This window comes from Hoplias malabaricus, chromosome 10 (assembly GCF_029633855.1).
Source record: "Hoplias malabaricus isolate fHopMal1 chromosome 10, fHopMal1.hap1, whole genome shotgun sequence".
Taxonomy (NCBI): domain Eukaryota; kingdom Metazoa; phylum Chordata; class Actinopteri; order Characiformes; family Erythrinidae; genus Hoplias; species Hoplias malabaricus.
Genome location: NC_089809.1, coordinates 26,319,020 through 26,335,994, shown reverse-complemented (window position 1 = coordinate 26,335,994; position 16,975 = coordinate 26,319,020). Strand labels below are relative to the sequence as shown.

At 38.5% G+C, this 16,975-nt stretch overlaps 2 protein-coding genes across 2 annotated transcripts; both read right to left on the bottom strand.

The window, feature by feature from the left end:
• Positions 1–495: 495 nt before the first annotated feature.
• On the bottom strand, positions 496–4,938 carry ptchd3a (patched domain containing 3a). The gene is made up of 4 exons (XM_066682291.1): positions 4,249–4,938; positions 3,656–3,783; positions 2,708–2,853; positions 496–2,234 (listed from the first exon to the last, which is right to left on the bottom strand). The coding sequence occupies exons 1-4, from the start codon at positions 4,936–4,938 to the stop codon at positions 496–498; spliced, it is 2,703 nt and encodes a 900-aa protein (XP_066538388.1).
• A 3,286-nt stretch (positions 4,939–8,224) lies between these two features.
• On the bottom strand, positions 8,225–14,306 carry rdh12l (retinol dehydrogenase 12, like). Its single transcript, XM_066682705.1, has 7 exons — positions 14,168–14,306; positions 13,803–13,915; positions 13,499–13,654; positions 11,553–11,657; positions 11,251–11,460; positions 10,745–10,937; positions 8,225–9,964 (listed from the first exon to the last, which is right to left on the bottom strand). Exons 1-7 carry the CDS (start codon positions 14,179–14,181, stop codon positions 9,862–9,864), a joined length of 894 nt encoding a protein of 297 aa, XP_066538802.1. The 5' UTR covers positions 14,182–14,306; the 3' UTR covers positions 8,225–9,861.
• Positions 14,307–16,975: the final 2,669 nt, after the last annotated feature.

Below are 16,975 nucleotides of genomic sequence, written 5' to 3'. Positions count from 1 at the left end.
AAAAACACACATTGGTAGGTAGATTGGTGACTCAAAAGTGTCTTTAGGTGTGAGTGTATGTCGCCCTGTGAAGGACTGGCGTCCCCTCCAGAGTGTGTTCCTGCCCAGTGATTCCGGGTAGGCTCCGGACCCACTGCGGCTCTGAATTGGATAAGCGGTTTCAGACAATGAATGAATGAATGAATAAAGGTTTTGGTTACACACAATTTATTTAAGTTAATTATATGTTGATTTCCATTGTATGAAACACTTTAAAAAGCCAGCTGCCCTTTACCCTATTACGAATAATTTATACTCAAAATGTATACATTTATATGGAAATATAGCTGCTACATTTACCTAGACACACATACACACACACACAATGTATGTAGTATATAATTATAAACATTTTACAATTATATACATATCAAACAATGTATACATTCATCTGTTACTGATATTGCATTATCACATGCATGATTTAAAAATAATTGCTGTGTATCACACTAAGACTTAGGGGCAGTCAGGGTCCCAGCCCATCCATAATGCCGTAGTTTTGTGGGATTTTGCCATATATGCCCTATTACCACCAGCTAATTCATGTGTGTCCAGTTTTATCTGTTTTTCATGGATATAACCTGAATTAGAGTAACAGGGTGCTTGATTCTTCATACTATTGTGTTCCTCTATTGAATGTTCATGTTTGATAGAATTATGCATCTTACCACAACCTCCAAATAAAGACAGGAACACAGGTATAAACACAATGCCATGAATTAGACCAAAGAGGATGACCAAAAACATAATTTTAAAAAAAGTCCTAAAAATGTAACTTTCGGAAATGGACAACACCACCACTCCTGCAATGGTGGACACTGCGGCCTGGATCATTGGATAACCGAGACTGTAGAGCGCGTCTACAGCCTTCTTATTGGCTGATTTCTCATTACTAGATACAAAGGCATAGGATATGTGAGCAGAGAAATCTACTGAAAAACCAATGCAAATGACCAAGTTGATCATAGATATTGAATCAAGATTAACATCCCATAATGCCATAAACCCAGCCACACCAACAATGACAGATGCAATAGCAAAAGTCACCCAGAGAGAGCACAGAGGGTTTGGAATCAAAAACAGGGAAATGACCAACATGGCCAAAGTAGCAACTACTATATTTTGGATAGTATTGCTAACTATGACTGCGTACTGGTCAAAGTAGATGAATGCGTAGTGGTACACTAACACATCAACTTCTTCTGATGATTTTGAACATTTTTCTGCAGTTTCTCTAAAAGCATTCAGCATGTTCTTCTCATCAATTGCTCGAGTAATGTTCACTGTCTGAATGAAAATGCGAGAGGCGAGTATTTGATTATTAGTAAAGTTAACATCCTGATTAAATCCTGTAGCTAAAAGAAATTTAGGTAGGCGTAATTTGAATACGGTCTCATTGTTTAGTTCTAAGTTAGTGTTTTTTCCATAATCCATGTATGACTGAAGCCAAGAAGAAATTTGTAAATTTTTGGAGGCCATGGAGAGTTTTCCAAACTCTTGGAGACATAAATCAAGCCTTTCTCTTGCACTAGTTTCCCAGTATGGAAATGTTTCATTCTTGACAACTACCATAACAATGGGACCATACTCTGTAAAATATTTCTTTTCATTATCATAATAATCAACAACATAGGAGCTGTCTACAGCTAAATTTTTCAGTTCAATTCCCTCTTGCATTTGTAGGCATCCATAAATGCTGGCTGCCAAATACCCACAATAGAGAAAGATTATAAATGCTTTAGTCCAGGAATTAGTCAAACATGGCCCATAATATTTCTTAAAAAACAAATGAATTGGCATTTCTTTTTCAGCACCTGTCTGTTTATCATAAGCCCCGCCAACACAACAAATATTACAATCAGGAATTTCTTGTATGTCAGAAACTACCATGCAGGTTAGCCAGTGTCGGTTGCCCTGTTCTCGCCTCCCATTTAGAGCTAGAAAAGCACCAAAAAATGTGATGTTGTAGATGTAGCAGAATAGGACTGCTGTCCCAGTGTACAAACAGAAGGACTGCACAGAATGGAATGGAGTCATGAGACCAATGTAGAAAGCTAGAACATCTGTCAGTGTGGTGATAGTGATGGATACAGCTGCTTCTTTATATGTTTCTGCCATTCGAACTTCAACCTGATCCTTAACTTTAGTCTTCTGCCAGCAGGAGATCATAATAAACATATCATCAACTCCGATTCCTGCAGAGAACACAACAATGGAAAGAAAGTAATGTATCACAAGCATTTAAAAATATAGCACTGCATTTTACATAAAAACCTCACTTTTATAGTACTTTAGATTGTATCAGAAATTTGTGGAGAATAGATGCATATGAATGGTCCAAAATTATACATTATTTTAAAATTATAATCATTTGCTGCATTACCTTCCATTAAAAGTAAAAGGTTTTATACTGTTCTGTACTGTCACTGTATTTCATTGCTTTAAAGAATAAACATTACTTCAAAAAAGGAAGGAAAAAGCTTTTTAACTTTCAATGGACATTAATGTAAAAATAATGTAAATGTTAGTGTAATTAATGTAAAATATAATCTTTAAGTAATAATTCTGGAGCATTTCTATTTATGAAAAATTCACACAATATGAAGGACAGCTGTTGTGTTCAACTGATGTAAAGTAAAATGCCACACACATAGAGATGGAAGCTTACCCAGAATCAAAAATGGAGCAGAAGCAACTGTCATAGAAAAGGGTATTTCACAGAAAAGCAGCAAACCAAAACTGGACAGTACAGCCAGACCAGCAGACAGTACCCCAAATGAAGCCACCCACACCTTGTTCCTCACACAGTCCAACCTACAAAAATACAATGAGTGAAGAGTAACAGTTGAAAGTAAAACAATAAAAAACTAAAATTATGTCCCCATCAGAAAAAATGTCTACATATCACCAAAATGGTAACTTATAGAATTTTATTTGGATCCATTCACCACATGTTTTCACACCATGTAAATGAGATCTAAGGATTTGGTCCAAAATACTCCTGCAAATACACACCTAATACAGAGTAATACGTGAACGTGCCCTAATAAGTGAAATAAATAAATATTATATTTACACAATTCCTGCCTTGCGCCCAATGATTCCAGGTAGGTTCTGGACCCACCGCGACCCTGAACTGGATAAGCGGTTACAGACAATGAATGAAGGAATGAATGAATGAACCCAAATGTATAAATAATTTTTTTTTCCCATATTGTGTATAAAAACATAGCTTCATTCATTCATTCATTCATTATCTGTAACCACTTATCCAAATCAGGGTCGCGGTGGGTCCAGAGCCTGCCTGGAATCATTGGGCACAAGGCAGGAATACACCCTGGAGGGGGCGCCAGTCCTTCACAGGGCAACACAGACACACACACACACACATTCACTCACTCCTACGGACACTTTCGAGTCGCCAATCCACCCACCAACGTGTGTTTTTGGACTGTGGGAGGAAACCGGAGCACCCGGAGGGAAAACCCACGCGGTCACGGGAAGAACACAGTAACTACTCACGGACAGTCACCCGGAGCATCTGTCACAATATTTGAAACAAAACTTTTCCCCAAATGTATCTGTACTTGTAATATTAAATTCATTTTCCACAAACCTTAAGCAAGATATAATAGAGATGTTAATGGCTAAACAGTAAGTGATGGCAAAGAATGGAATCACAGAAGCAGAACTGTTCTCAAACTCCTCTTCTCTTGATATTGAAGTGAAGTAAGACACAGACACCTAAAGATACATACAACATATAAACACAGGAATCTTTGTAGGTCATTCTGAACATTTCTAATGGATCATTTATTGCATTTTGACATCGTGAAAAAGGGCAAAATATTTTTCTATTTGTCACTAAAAAGTAAATAAATAAATAAAAAATAAACAAGGTCCTGACAATGATGATGTGCAACATGCCAAAATAATTTGTATATAAAAAGCATATTTATTATTCTCACTTAATATATTTTACTACTACTACTGCTATTAATAATAATAATAATAACAATAATAATAATAAAGCATATAAATCCTTGAGAGGGTGTTCAAATGACTTATGCCAAATTTTTTTACACATTAATGAAACATTGCCTTTTCCTAACTTCACAGGGATGGCTATAAATTCATTAGAACTTTTATATTCTAATTTTTAAAACACTTGAGGATAATGTATAAAATATATGTCTGTGATCTACTCACCGTTTTCAGTCCAGTGTAGTTGGAAAACAACTTTATAAAAGCTGTCAGCCACCCTTTAGTTTCTGTTGAGTTTTCTTTTAAGTAATAAAAAAGTCTAATTGCCTCTGCACTCCTAATCTCCGAGCTGCCCTCTTTTAACTGTACTCCCCCAATGGCAGATCCTAAGAAGAATTTGTCATGCTCTGGGTATGTCAGAGGGGTAGCTAAAATTCCACTGGCTGTGTAGTTTATAATGTCTAACACTGCATTTGACATGCACTTTCCCTTGGTTTCAGCACAAAGGTTTTCAAAAGTTTTCCCAGTATCAACATGCTTAACTGCTTTGTCTAAGTCAATAATTTCTTCAAATGCGTCCACTGTTAATATGTTTTCCTGCTTCAAACCTGTAATTATGAGGGAGGCATATGTTCCCTCTGTGGAGAGCCGAAACTGTGAAAAATCTCCAGTGTTTTGAAAGTTCTCTTGTATAAATATCCTCTCTTGTTTTGCAGGGCCATTTACAGGTGTAAACTGATCCTCAATGCCATTCGCCTGCCTTTCATGAAGAAAAATAAAACCTGCTCCCAGACCAGCAGACAAGAACAAAGGCAATATCAAAAACCACCATGGATAGCTACCAATTAAATGCCCAAGCCATTTAAACCCCAAGGAAATAGGCTTTTCAATGCAGTCAGTTCTGCATCTAGACATTCTCCTGTGTAATCTTTCCCTACTCCAAGTATCTTAAACTTAAAAAAGCCCTCTCTCTCAGTCTGTCACTGTGCAACTAAGCACCGAACAGAGATAGTCCTGAAACATATAAACACAGGTCCTCATCGAGATAATGATTAACCCAGCTCTGTTACAAGGAAGACATTATCTGAACTGCCCAAGCCTTAAATTATCGCTACAAAACAGGCTGGTTCCTGCTGTGAGGGTGGATGAACTATCACATTAATCTGCATTCAATATTAAACATAAAACTACAACAAATTGATTAAAAACAAACACAAGAACAAAACTCTCGCAGACTTTAAGAAAGCCTATGTAAGAGATGTATTTTGAGATATACACCACAACGTGAGTGAGCCACAACATTAAAATCACTGAAAGATGAAGTGAGTCAAACTGATTAACATGGAACAGTAGCGCTTGTCTAGGGGATGATGTATTAGGGCGGTGAACAATCAGTTCTTGAAGTTGAAGTGTTTAAAGCAAGAAAAATGAGCAAGCCTAAATGATCTGAATGACTTCATCCAGGGCCAGATTATAATGGCTTAATGACAGAGCATATCCACAATGGCAGGTCTGGATGTTCCCTACATGCAGTAGTTATTACCTACCAAAACTGGTCCAAGAGTCATGGGTACCCAAGTCTCCTTGGTGTGCATGAGGAATGAAGGATATGCTCGCTGATCCAATTCCCACAGAAGAATTGTTCAGGTATTGTTTGAGAAACATAAGCATGCTGACTTAGCCCCGAAATTACCTAGGTCTCAATTCAATCGAGCAACTGTGGTCTGTGTCTGTGCTTTGGAGGCATGGATCTACTGCCACATACCACAGGTATGCAGCAGCAGCCATCCACAATTTCTCTTCGCTCCCTGGGTTTTGCTCAGAGACACATCCTTAGCAGACAACAATTCTGAGGGAGAAGGTGTCCTTCTCCATCACAGGTCTGTTCCTTGGGGGAGCCACATCCATGCACATCTCTCCTGGGCCTTTGATTAGAGACACAGCTTCAGAAGGTGATCATTCTGAGGGTGCATGTGGCCTTCTCCATCGTAGGATCTGGAGAGCCAAGTGTAGCCAAGAGCTCCTGCTGAGGATCTGCTTCCTTGGGCAAACAACGGGCATGTCTCCCTGGGTGGCATGCTGGGTCCTGAAGCTCTTGTTCCACTGCTTTCAGGCTTCAGATGTCTGAGGTCTCTTTCATACTCTGGGCATGGCATTGAGCTTTGCTGTATTTAAACTATAGCTTTCTAATATCGCTTATAGAAATAAAAATAAAATTGTGCTGGAATTTTCCCAACATAACCTTCTTGACTCGAACCAGTCCGGCTTCAAGAGCAGCCACTCGACGGAAACTGCACTTCTGTCAGTAATGGAAGCTCTTAAAGATGCAAAAGCAACAGGTCAATCCTCAGTTCTCATTCTGCTCGACCTATCAGCAGCGTTTGATACGGTCAACCACCACATCTTACTAAACAAACTCACTGACATGGGCTTCAAGAACAATGCACTCTCCTGGTTTGAGTCTTATCTCACTGGACGATCCTTCAGTGTGTCATGGCTTGGACAAACATCAGCGCGACACCACCTCACCACAGGTGTGCCCCAAGGCTCGGTGCTGGGACCCCTCCTCTTTGCCTTGTACACTACCTCTCTAGGCCCAATCATACATTCGCACGGCTTCTCCTATCACTGCTATGCAGATGACACACAGCTCTATTTATCCTTTCCTCCAGGAGACACTTCAGTGGCAACTCGAATCTCTGACTGTCTCTCTGACATATCTACATGGATGAAGGAACATCACCTCCAATTGAATTTATCCAAAACTGAACTACTGGTCCTCCCAGCCAAGCAAGCTATTCTCCACAACATCAGCATCAAGCTAGGGTCCCTATCAGTGGCTCCCACCAAGGTTGTAAGAAACCTAGGTGTCATGGTTGACGACCAGCTGACCTTCGCAGATCATGTTACCGCTGTAGCTCGATCGTGCCGCTTCTCCCTATTCAACATAAGGAAGATTAGGCCATACCTAACTCAACATACAACACAGCTCCTCGTTCAGACGTTAGTAATCTCCCGTCTAGACTATTGCAACGCCCTCCTGACAGGTCTTCCGACCTGTGCTGTGAGACCGCTACAGATGATCCAGAATGCGGCAGCACGCCTGGTCTTCAACCAACCAAAAAGAGCACATGTCACGCCCCTATTAGTTGAGCTGCATTGGCTACCCTTAGCTGCTCGCATCAAATTCAAATCACTAATGATGGCCTTCAGAGTATTCACTGGTTCTGCTCCCATCTACCTCAATAGACTCTTAAAACCATACGTTAGCGCCCGCCCTCTCCGTTCCTCAAAGGAGCGCCTACTAACACGACCAACCCTCCGTACAGGTCAGTTGAGGCTATTCTCATCTCTGGTACCACGCTGGTGGAACGAGCTTCCAAGCACTATCAGAGCAACAGAAACCCTCTCTGCATTCAAGAAATCATTGAAAACCCAGCTCTTCCGAGAGTATCTTTTGCACTGAATGTCTTTCTTAATAATGCACTTATTACTTCCTGGCATACTGCACTTAATGTAAGGTATTTTGCATTATTTGTGCTGTAGTTCGAATGTTAGCTCCTCTTTTGTAAGTCGCTTTGGATAAAAGCGTCTGCCAAATGCATAAATGTAAATGTAAATGTAAATGGAATTTGTATGGCCTAGCAATGGCAAGAACTGAACTTCCTCACTGGAAGCATATTCACCCTTCGGTGAATCTCCATTTCTCCTTCATTCCATTTCTGCCTTTCACTCCTTTATCAACCTCTTTTTTTCATTTCTTTCTTTGTTCTGGGTTCTCTAAATAACTGCACCTATTCCTTTCTCCCATTCTTGCTCACTTCAGAACTGTACTTCACGTCATTTCATGATCTAAAAACTGACTTGGCTGACTGCAAAGAAACTGCAAAAACTCTTTGACTGCTGGACTGCCTGAAGTGTTTCAGTGCCTGTGGTTTAAAACCGGGTGGCACTGTGGTGCAGCAAGTAGTGTCGCAGTCATACAGCTCCAGGGCCTTGAAGGTCTGATTGGTCCTCAGGGATTGAGGGTTGGAGCATCTCTTGCCTTATTCTAATTGAATACCACCCTTAAGTAGTGACACCTCCACACACACACACACATATTATGTTAACACAAAGTAATATTATTCAGAAAAAACAATGTTTTACACAATTCTAAACCAAATAACACATAAATAGTATCTATAACAGATAGCTGCAATGTTAAGATGCTGGTGATTCAAGATTAATATATTTAAACACATAATAATAATTCCATTTTTGATTATCCAACTGGAAATAAATTTAAAACATTGAGATTGAATCTATTTATCCATGGGAATAAAGGAAAGTTTGATTCGGTAGTATTAAGAATCTTTGTGTGTGTGAGAAGAAATAAGTAATTAAGATTGATTATTAAGTGAGTCTCTGTGGCTCTGGCTGAAGCTGAATTATTTTCTTGCCCCCTGGTGACCTGTAGTGTTCGTTTCATGACCCTCTGTTCCAGATGTAGGTGCTATCTCAGACTTCAATCTGTGTTAGGAAGTGGAGATGTCTTATGTGATTAGACTAAATTCTGAATATTAAAGTCCCCCCAAAAAATAAAATTTCTTATTAGGAATTAAAGCACAATCTCATTACACTGCATGGCTGTGTGACACAGTACACCTCTGTCAGCAGTTAGTGCAATTAGCACCTTAGAGCATTTCACTAGGTAGAATGGGTGTCTAGAAACCTTTGGACTTAAATTAACAGATTTTAGAGGCAGATTTGGCTTAAAGCTACATCACCCTGAGAACTAGACAGTCTAGCACGTTAATGGAAGACCTGTTGGGAAAACCAAGATCTGTAAGCTTTACAGTTTGACGTTAATTATGAAAGGAGAACACAGAGAAATAACATCATGAGACACTACACTTGCAAGTGAGGAGGGGGGATTAAAAAATGAATGGGTTGCAGCTGGTGTCACTGTACAGAGTAGCCTCATATTGGGGACCTTCACATTACTCAACCACACAACAGAAATAAAAACAAAACTGATATTTAAATTGTTTCACTGTTGCTGTCAACACATTTAGCCCTCATTTAGACATTAAAATGAAGGATATATGTATGGATTCCTGACCCATTTATCCACATCACTTTTTAAACAGCTCTGTTCATCTGTCAGTCAGTAGAGGAGCTCTGGACGCATTCCAAAGTAGCACTATACTACCTACATAGTTTTATTATCTGTGATGTGCACTACCATTACAGACAATAATTAGATGCTCATTTGACAGGGAAATTTGAACATTATCGCTAAAGAAAAAATAATTTTCATTATACAATACTCTACCCTGTCTGCACTAAAACAAAACATGAATGAAATAAGCCGATTACTGAAACTTGTATGTGGTCTGTGTATAAATAGCTCACTCAGTTTTAACTTCTTAAGCTTATAATTACACAGTGCAATACTTCAAGAGCAGGAAAGTTTTTATGCTTCTTGGTGTTGTAAAACTCTCCAGTGCAGGGAGATGCGCTGTGTATGAGATAAATGTGTCCATCTTTCCCATTTATTTACTTCCTTAATGCTGTGCTCTAAAAACAGACAATAGGTTCACAATATGGGGCCCACATTGAAAACATGATGTCACCCATGAATACAGTTCATTAATCCTATTACTACAATGTCATTTGTAATAAGGTGGAAACGCCTGAGAAAATAATCCTTCTAATTCCACACACTTTCAAAACATGTTCTTTCTCAGGCGTGCAGTGTAGTAGGCCTGCTCAGGCCTGGAGGCAGGAAACAATACAGTATAATGTTCAGCGCTTTGTAGTTAGAAGTATAAGTCTGAAAATAATTGAGTTGATCTAGTCCCATGTTATGTTGAGCATCTGGCAGCTGAGGTCCCAGAGTCTCTGTGCCATTTCATCATCCATTGCAGCACTGGAGCAGCTTGTAGGTGCACAGTCACTGTGAAGAAGACATTAGAGAGTGAGTGTAGAAGTGAACTTGTTTACTATATTCAAGGGAGGAGGGGGGGATGGGAAAGCCTTGTTTTCCTGGACCACAATAGGCTGCATACAGTTTGCCCTACAAGCATCTCAGCACATATATAGTTATGAAATCAAGAACATATGTACACAAGTAACACAACATTTAGAGCAGATTCCTCATGTTTCACTATTATTTTAACGTAGGTCTCACTAACTATTTTAGTTTCAGCGAGCCAGGTCATATGGAATTGACTAGTAAATTAGCATAAAATTAATGTTTGTCTCAGCTATACCTCTTAACCTGGGTACTTACCAAAAAAAGGTATTTGTTAAGCCTTTGTGGTTAATTAGCTCAATGTAACTCTATAAATATGAGAAAACCTAATATATAATAATTGTAAATTTAGCTGAAGTTAAACTTTTACTGTCCATTTGTATTAAAACCCTGAAAAATTCTTAAAGCATTTATGCCACACATGCTTGTACCACTTTGTGGTAACTTATTAAAATAATATTTTTATCAGGGTCTCACATATACATGAAACATCCTTAGATCATCCCCAGATGAGAGGTAGCATTAGGTAGTTTATCACTGGTAGATATGTAGCCAGATGCACTCCTTACACATGCCAGTTTCAATACATTTACTCTGTGGGTCAGTCAGTGAATGAAAATGCCTCTTCAAGATTATATGGCAAAAAAAAAAAAAACACAAAACAGCTTTAGAACATTTAGAATGAGATACTACTGATATTACCTGTAATACTTGCCACTTTCCTTCTCCAGCTCAGGAGCTACTGCACAGTAGATGGTGGTTTGTGCCCCTTGCACTGATGACTTTGTGAAGGGCTTTATTAACCTTATGGCTGCCTGCTGTGGCCAGTTCAAGTGTCTCCACAGGTCTGTCTGCACTACACCGGGGTGAAGAGCATACGCTGTCACACCAGAACCTGTCAGACACAACATGAACCGACACTGAGAGTGGAAGGTAGCGTACTTCTCAATCCAGCTACTTTGTCAAAGATAATCAGATACTCACACGAGTGATCAACACTAAAAAATGTACTCAATCTCACACTGCAAATATTACCAATATTTTTTATAATTAAACTTATAATTATACATGTAGATTACTGTGAGCACATGCTGTTAGTATTTATCATTCCAAAATCTATACAAATTAATTGCAATCTAAAATTTACACACTTAATATTTGACACACTCCTAATGACAAATCTAACCCTCAGGGTTAGTAGCACTTACCCTCTAGTTTTCTGGCCAGGCTGCGAGTGAAGAGCACATTGGCCAGTTTGCTCTGACTGTAAGCTTTAGACTTATCATAGCTTTTCTCACTGTTGATGTCCTCTAGATTGATATTCCCCCATTTGTGTGCCATTGATGACACATTGATGATCCGAGCTGGGGCCGATCTTTTAATCAGGTCCAATAATAAAAATGTCAACAGGAAGTGACCTGACAGACCATGTCAAAAAACACTGAGTGTTCTATTTTTCAATTGAAATGTTTATGTTAAAAAAAGTCTTGTTAAAAGCATTCAGCCTTACCCATGTGGTTGACCCCAATTTGCATCTCAAAGCCATCTGCAGTTTTACCATATGGACATACCATCACTCCTGCATTGTTAATAAGGATGTTGACTTGTCTCTCCTCTAAGATAAAACAAGGTTACTTGTTATTTGATATAATCACACACAATGTTACATGAAGATTTGGAAGATTTGAATTATTGTTTTTACATTTGAAAATAATCTAAGTAATTTCCCTCTAATAATGACTTGATTCAAGTGTGTTAAGGGCTGTGATTATGTGGAATAAAAGGTAATACCACTGAGGCCTCAAAGACAATTGTTCTCATGTGATCAGTGCAAGAATTAATGAAATAATGAGAAAGAAATAATGCTGAGAACTCTAATCTTTCACATGAACAGTAACACCACATGGTTACAGTAGTCAGCTGTGAGTTGCTAAACAGACTAAAAGAGAACAATTGTGACAAATGTATTAGCCGCAGTGAGATTATACACAGAGGAAAATTACATTGTGTGTATAGAACCAGAAGGGCCAATGTTTCAGACAATGTACATAAAGCCAATGGTTTTTTGGAGGGGGAATGCTAGCCATAAAGGTAGTTCATCTTTTGAGGTTTGGTCATATATGCTGATGGTAAAAAAAAGTTAAAAATAAATAAATAAATAAATAAAGCTGTAATTATTACAAGAGCTGTCCATGTTGAAAAAGCAAGATCATACAAGCCTGCAACAATTAATCAACAAAATTCATGAAAAGTGATTATAAAAATAATTTGCAACAAATTTCATTATTAGTTAGTTGGTCTATTGATTATTGCATAGTAACATGAATGTACATACACCATTTGACACTCTAGGCATGCACAGCGGTTTGAAGTGGTAGTACAAACGTGGGAGATTGTGGCTAGTGCTACTGTGGGCCACTTTTGTGGCAGGAAAGATGGGCACCCTCTCACCACACATACACACACAAAATATTCAAGTCTACACAGTGTAATTATGGACATAATACATTTTACATCGACTTCTCTTCATGCCACGAGGGGGTAGCAGAGTAGTGTTAACAGTCAACTATCTTCTCTGAACAAGCTCCTGCTTTAAAATCCCAGGTCTAACACGACAATAAAAATGGCCATGATTTATAGAGTATATTCACACAACCCGTGAATATGCGAATGTTGTTTGTAAAATATAAGTGCATTTTGTGTTCTGTTTTAATATATGTCCAGTTTATGAATTTAACATTTTACATTAAAATCATTTAACCATAAAATATTTTGTTCAAAACAGTATTGTGTTAAGAAATGTAAGCATCAACCTAATCTGCATTCATTGTGCAGAGTGGCTTCAATAGTCTACAGTGCATTAAGCCATTTCATTTATTCATTACAATACAGAATTACACCAACGCATCTTCAGAAATCTCTTGCCTCAGTGTTATTGCGCATTAGTTAACTGCCAGAAAGAGATTGCACAAAGTAAATGACTTAAATAAGGAGTCATAGCCAATCATAGCCAAATGAGGCTTGGCCCTCAGGATCATGCTTCTGTGCTGCTCCACAGTGCCACATTTTGTCTTCCTGTATTTCTATGGAGATTACACAAACTGTGCCCAAATGGACATGGGTGTCTAAAACAAAGACATCTTAGCAGGAACTGAATTCTTTGTTATAAAGAGGTGCCTGCAAACTATTTAACATAGCCTATAGTGTAAAACAATGAAAGTTAGAGAATGAAAATATTCATGTAATTATTTTTGTCAGGGGATTAATGTCATAAGGCCACATCATATTAGTAATACAAAACATTTACTGCTGATCCATGTTAACACCCCCAATGACGAATATAAATATGTGACTGAATTAATATCCATTTACAACCATATTGCACAATGAATTGATAAAGAGTTTTGAAGCGTTAAAATCCAGGTGTCATTAACCCAAAATAAGTAGCTCTCTTACCACTGTTAATAGTCTGAGCAAATTCTCTGATTGACTTGCAGTCAGAAAGGTCAAGCTTTTTGATGACCACATTCTGATTTTCAGAGGCTTTAATGACCTCTTTCAAGGCTGTGTCAGCTTTCTCCATATCCCTGCAAGCCATGATGACCCGTGCACCTAGAGATGAGAAAGTGATTTCAGTATGACTGGCATATCTAAACTACAAGCATGATTATAACTACATTACTGAACCATTGAAACATCCTATTAAATTAAATAAAATTTAATAAAATAAAAATATTGCTTGGACAGTCAGCACATTTACCTCTCTTAGCCAAATCAATGGCAGTTTCTTTGCCAATTCCTGTATTGGCTCCAGTAATCATAACAGTTTTGCCGTCTAGCTTTACATCAGAGGACCACGGTCGAAAAAAATTTCTAAGGGGAAAAATACTGATGATTTTCTATATTGTTCTTTTGACAGAGAGTGTAAAATACTGAAATAAACGACATTACCAGCTTTATTAAATGTACAGTGCGGTAAATACTACTCATAGAAATTATTTTTAAGAACGGAATGTGATAATGTACTAATATAATTATCACATTTCGTTTTTAAAAACAGTATAGTTTTAGACGTCAACAGGTTACAAGTATAGTATTAGATAAGGCGAATTTATGCCGCTGTACCTCAATGACTGCATGGTCACGGCGAGAAAACACAAACAAACAGAAAGGTCCAAGATGACAAAACACAAACACTAGAAAGATCCAGTTCCGTGTCCAGTCAAAAGCGACTGAACCGCGAGGAACTGAGGAAACAGGAAACGATTCTCTCCTAGTCACCGCCTGGAGTTTCTCTGTGAAATCCACACAGGTGTATTTCAGTGGTTAATAACTCTCAGATTTCATACGTTAATGCTTTACGTTAACGAAAGACAAGAAGAGTGTTATATAACATTATAATTTTTATTTATTTATTTTTAAGTTGTCTTTATGTTGCCACAAGAGGCGGGATAAATGTGTTTTTCCTGCCTGTCTGGGTGTTAGACAATTCGGGGGGCGGGACAAGCACAGTCTGTCGACAGAGCCTGTTTTACGCCAGTTATTAATAGTAATATAGCTATATTAAAGAGAGGCTGAATCTCCAGGAAGCTGCCTTAAATAAGCACTCTTTCTTTGTACAACTTTGGTACAGCCTTGGAGCTGCGAGAGTGACACTGTTTGCCGCAGCCCCCCCCCCCCCCCCCCGGACAATGCAGCGATTACACTGGCTGTTTCAAAGTACTGTTCTGCATGCTCCTAGCTTGCTAAATTAAAAATGGAATTGTATTTGTATGAACATACTGACTTGACATCGTTTAATCACTCGAGTTTGGCAGGTATTATCACATTAACAGACTGAAAAAATGGTCAAAACATTGTGCGATTTTTTTAAACAAATGTTATTTTATAATTACATTAGTACATGAAGCCTGAAATGTGTGTTTTGTGGTTTCTTAGACTTTTGTGTTTTTTTAGACTTAGGCCCAGTTAATGATAAAGTGCTTGTTCACAGTTATAGTGTGATAAATTTGGCCCACTCCGCTTTATTCTCCAATTCCTGAAGGATTCAAGGCTGTTGGTTGGAGTTGGATTTCCATCCACAGATTTTCTACAGGATTATTGTCCGGAGACTGGTTAGGCCACTCCAATATCTTGAGGTGCTTCTTTTTAAGCCACCCCTTTGTTGCCTTGGCCGTATGTTTTGGGTCATTGTCATGCTGGAAGACACATCCATGACCCATCTTCAGTGTTCTGGCTGAGGCCAGGAGGTTTTATTCAAGATTCTATGAAGCATTGCCCTTTTCATCAGTCCGTCAATGCGGTAAAGTCTTCCTGTACCCTTAGCAAAGAAGCAGCCCCAAAGCACAATGTTTCCACCTCCATGTTTGTCAGTGAGGAAGGTGTTCTTGAAGTCATATCCAGCATTTCTTTGCCTCCAAGCATGAGGACTCAAGTTAATGCCAAAGAGCTTAACTTTGGTATAATCTGACTAAACCACATTCTCCCAAGCCTTCTCTGAATCATTCAGGTATTTGTTGGCGAACTTTAGATGAGCCTGTACACGAGCCTTCTTGAGCAGAGGGACTTAGCAGGCACTGCAGGATCTCAATCCATTACTGTGAAGTATGCTACTAATGGTGTTCTTTGTGGCTGTGCTTCCAGCTCCTTTGAGATCATTAACAAGCTCCTCCCATGTACCTCTGGGCTGACACCTCACCTTACTTAGAATCATCCTTACACCACATGGTGAGATCTTGCATGGAGCTCCATGCAAGATTATTTCTTCCTTTTTTAAATTATCACATCAACAGTGGACTCTTTCTCACCAAGCTTCTTGCTGATAGTCTTGTAGCCCATTCCAGCCTTGTGCAGGTTGACAATCTTGGCCCTTTCTTTCTTTGACAGCTCTTTGGTCTTACCCATTGTGGTCTGATGTTTGAATGGAAGAGACTGATTTTGAGATGGGTGTCTTTAATACACAACAAGGTGAGAATAAGAGGAATTTCTTAAAGGGACAGGACTGATTTATGTGCCTGGTGGGTCAATGAGGTCCTAACTGGTCAATGAGGGTCAGGCTTCTTGCTGGTTGGTAAGAGGTTAAATATTTATTTCACATAATCAAATACAAACTAATTTATATACTTTAATTTTTTGGTGATAATCTCTTTCTTTGTTAAAATAAACCTACCATAAAAATTCATGTTCATGTCTTTGTGAGGGGGAAAACTTACAAAATCAGCAGGAGATCAAATAATTATTTTCCCCACTGTATTAATATAATGTATATAATAATAATGTGCATAACAATGATCATAATGTGGAAGGTAAGATTTTCTTTAGTGTGATAGCATGGAGACTTACTGCTTATTTGAAAGCAAACAAATTAATCGATACATCAGTACAAAAAGCAGGGGTTTCTGGTTTTGCAGTATGTTTGGCTCATAACAGCATAATCTGGCATTAGATTCAGACAGCAAAGAAAGTAGTAAGGGTAGGGATTTGCATGTCGTTTTCCTAGATTTATCTAATGCATTTGGCTCAGTGCCACATGAACGTATGTGGAAAGCTTTTGAATTCTTTCAGGTGCTAGATAAGGTTACTAGGCTGGTTAAAGCATACTTTGAGGATATTCAGTTTTGCTTTAGTGCAGGAGAATTTGTTACATCATGGCAGCGATTAGAAATAGGTCAAATATATGATTTCACCATTAGCATTTACACTGGCAATGGATATAATAACCCTCTAAGTGGGTTGTAGGTGGGGAGAGGTTGTATGATGATACTTGGTTCCCCCAATTAGGGTTTACATGGATGGCATGACGCTAACGACTACTGTGCCTTGCACATGATGGTTGCTGGAGAAGTTAAATGATAATCTAAGGTTGGCTAGGCTGAAAGTTAAACCAAGCAAGTCTAGAAGTCTGCTGATTGTCAAAGGAAAACTTGTGCAAGA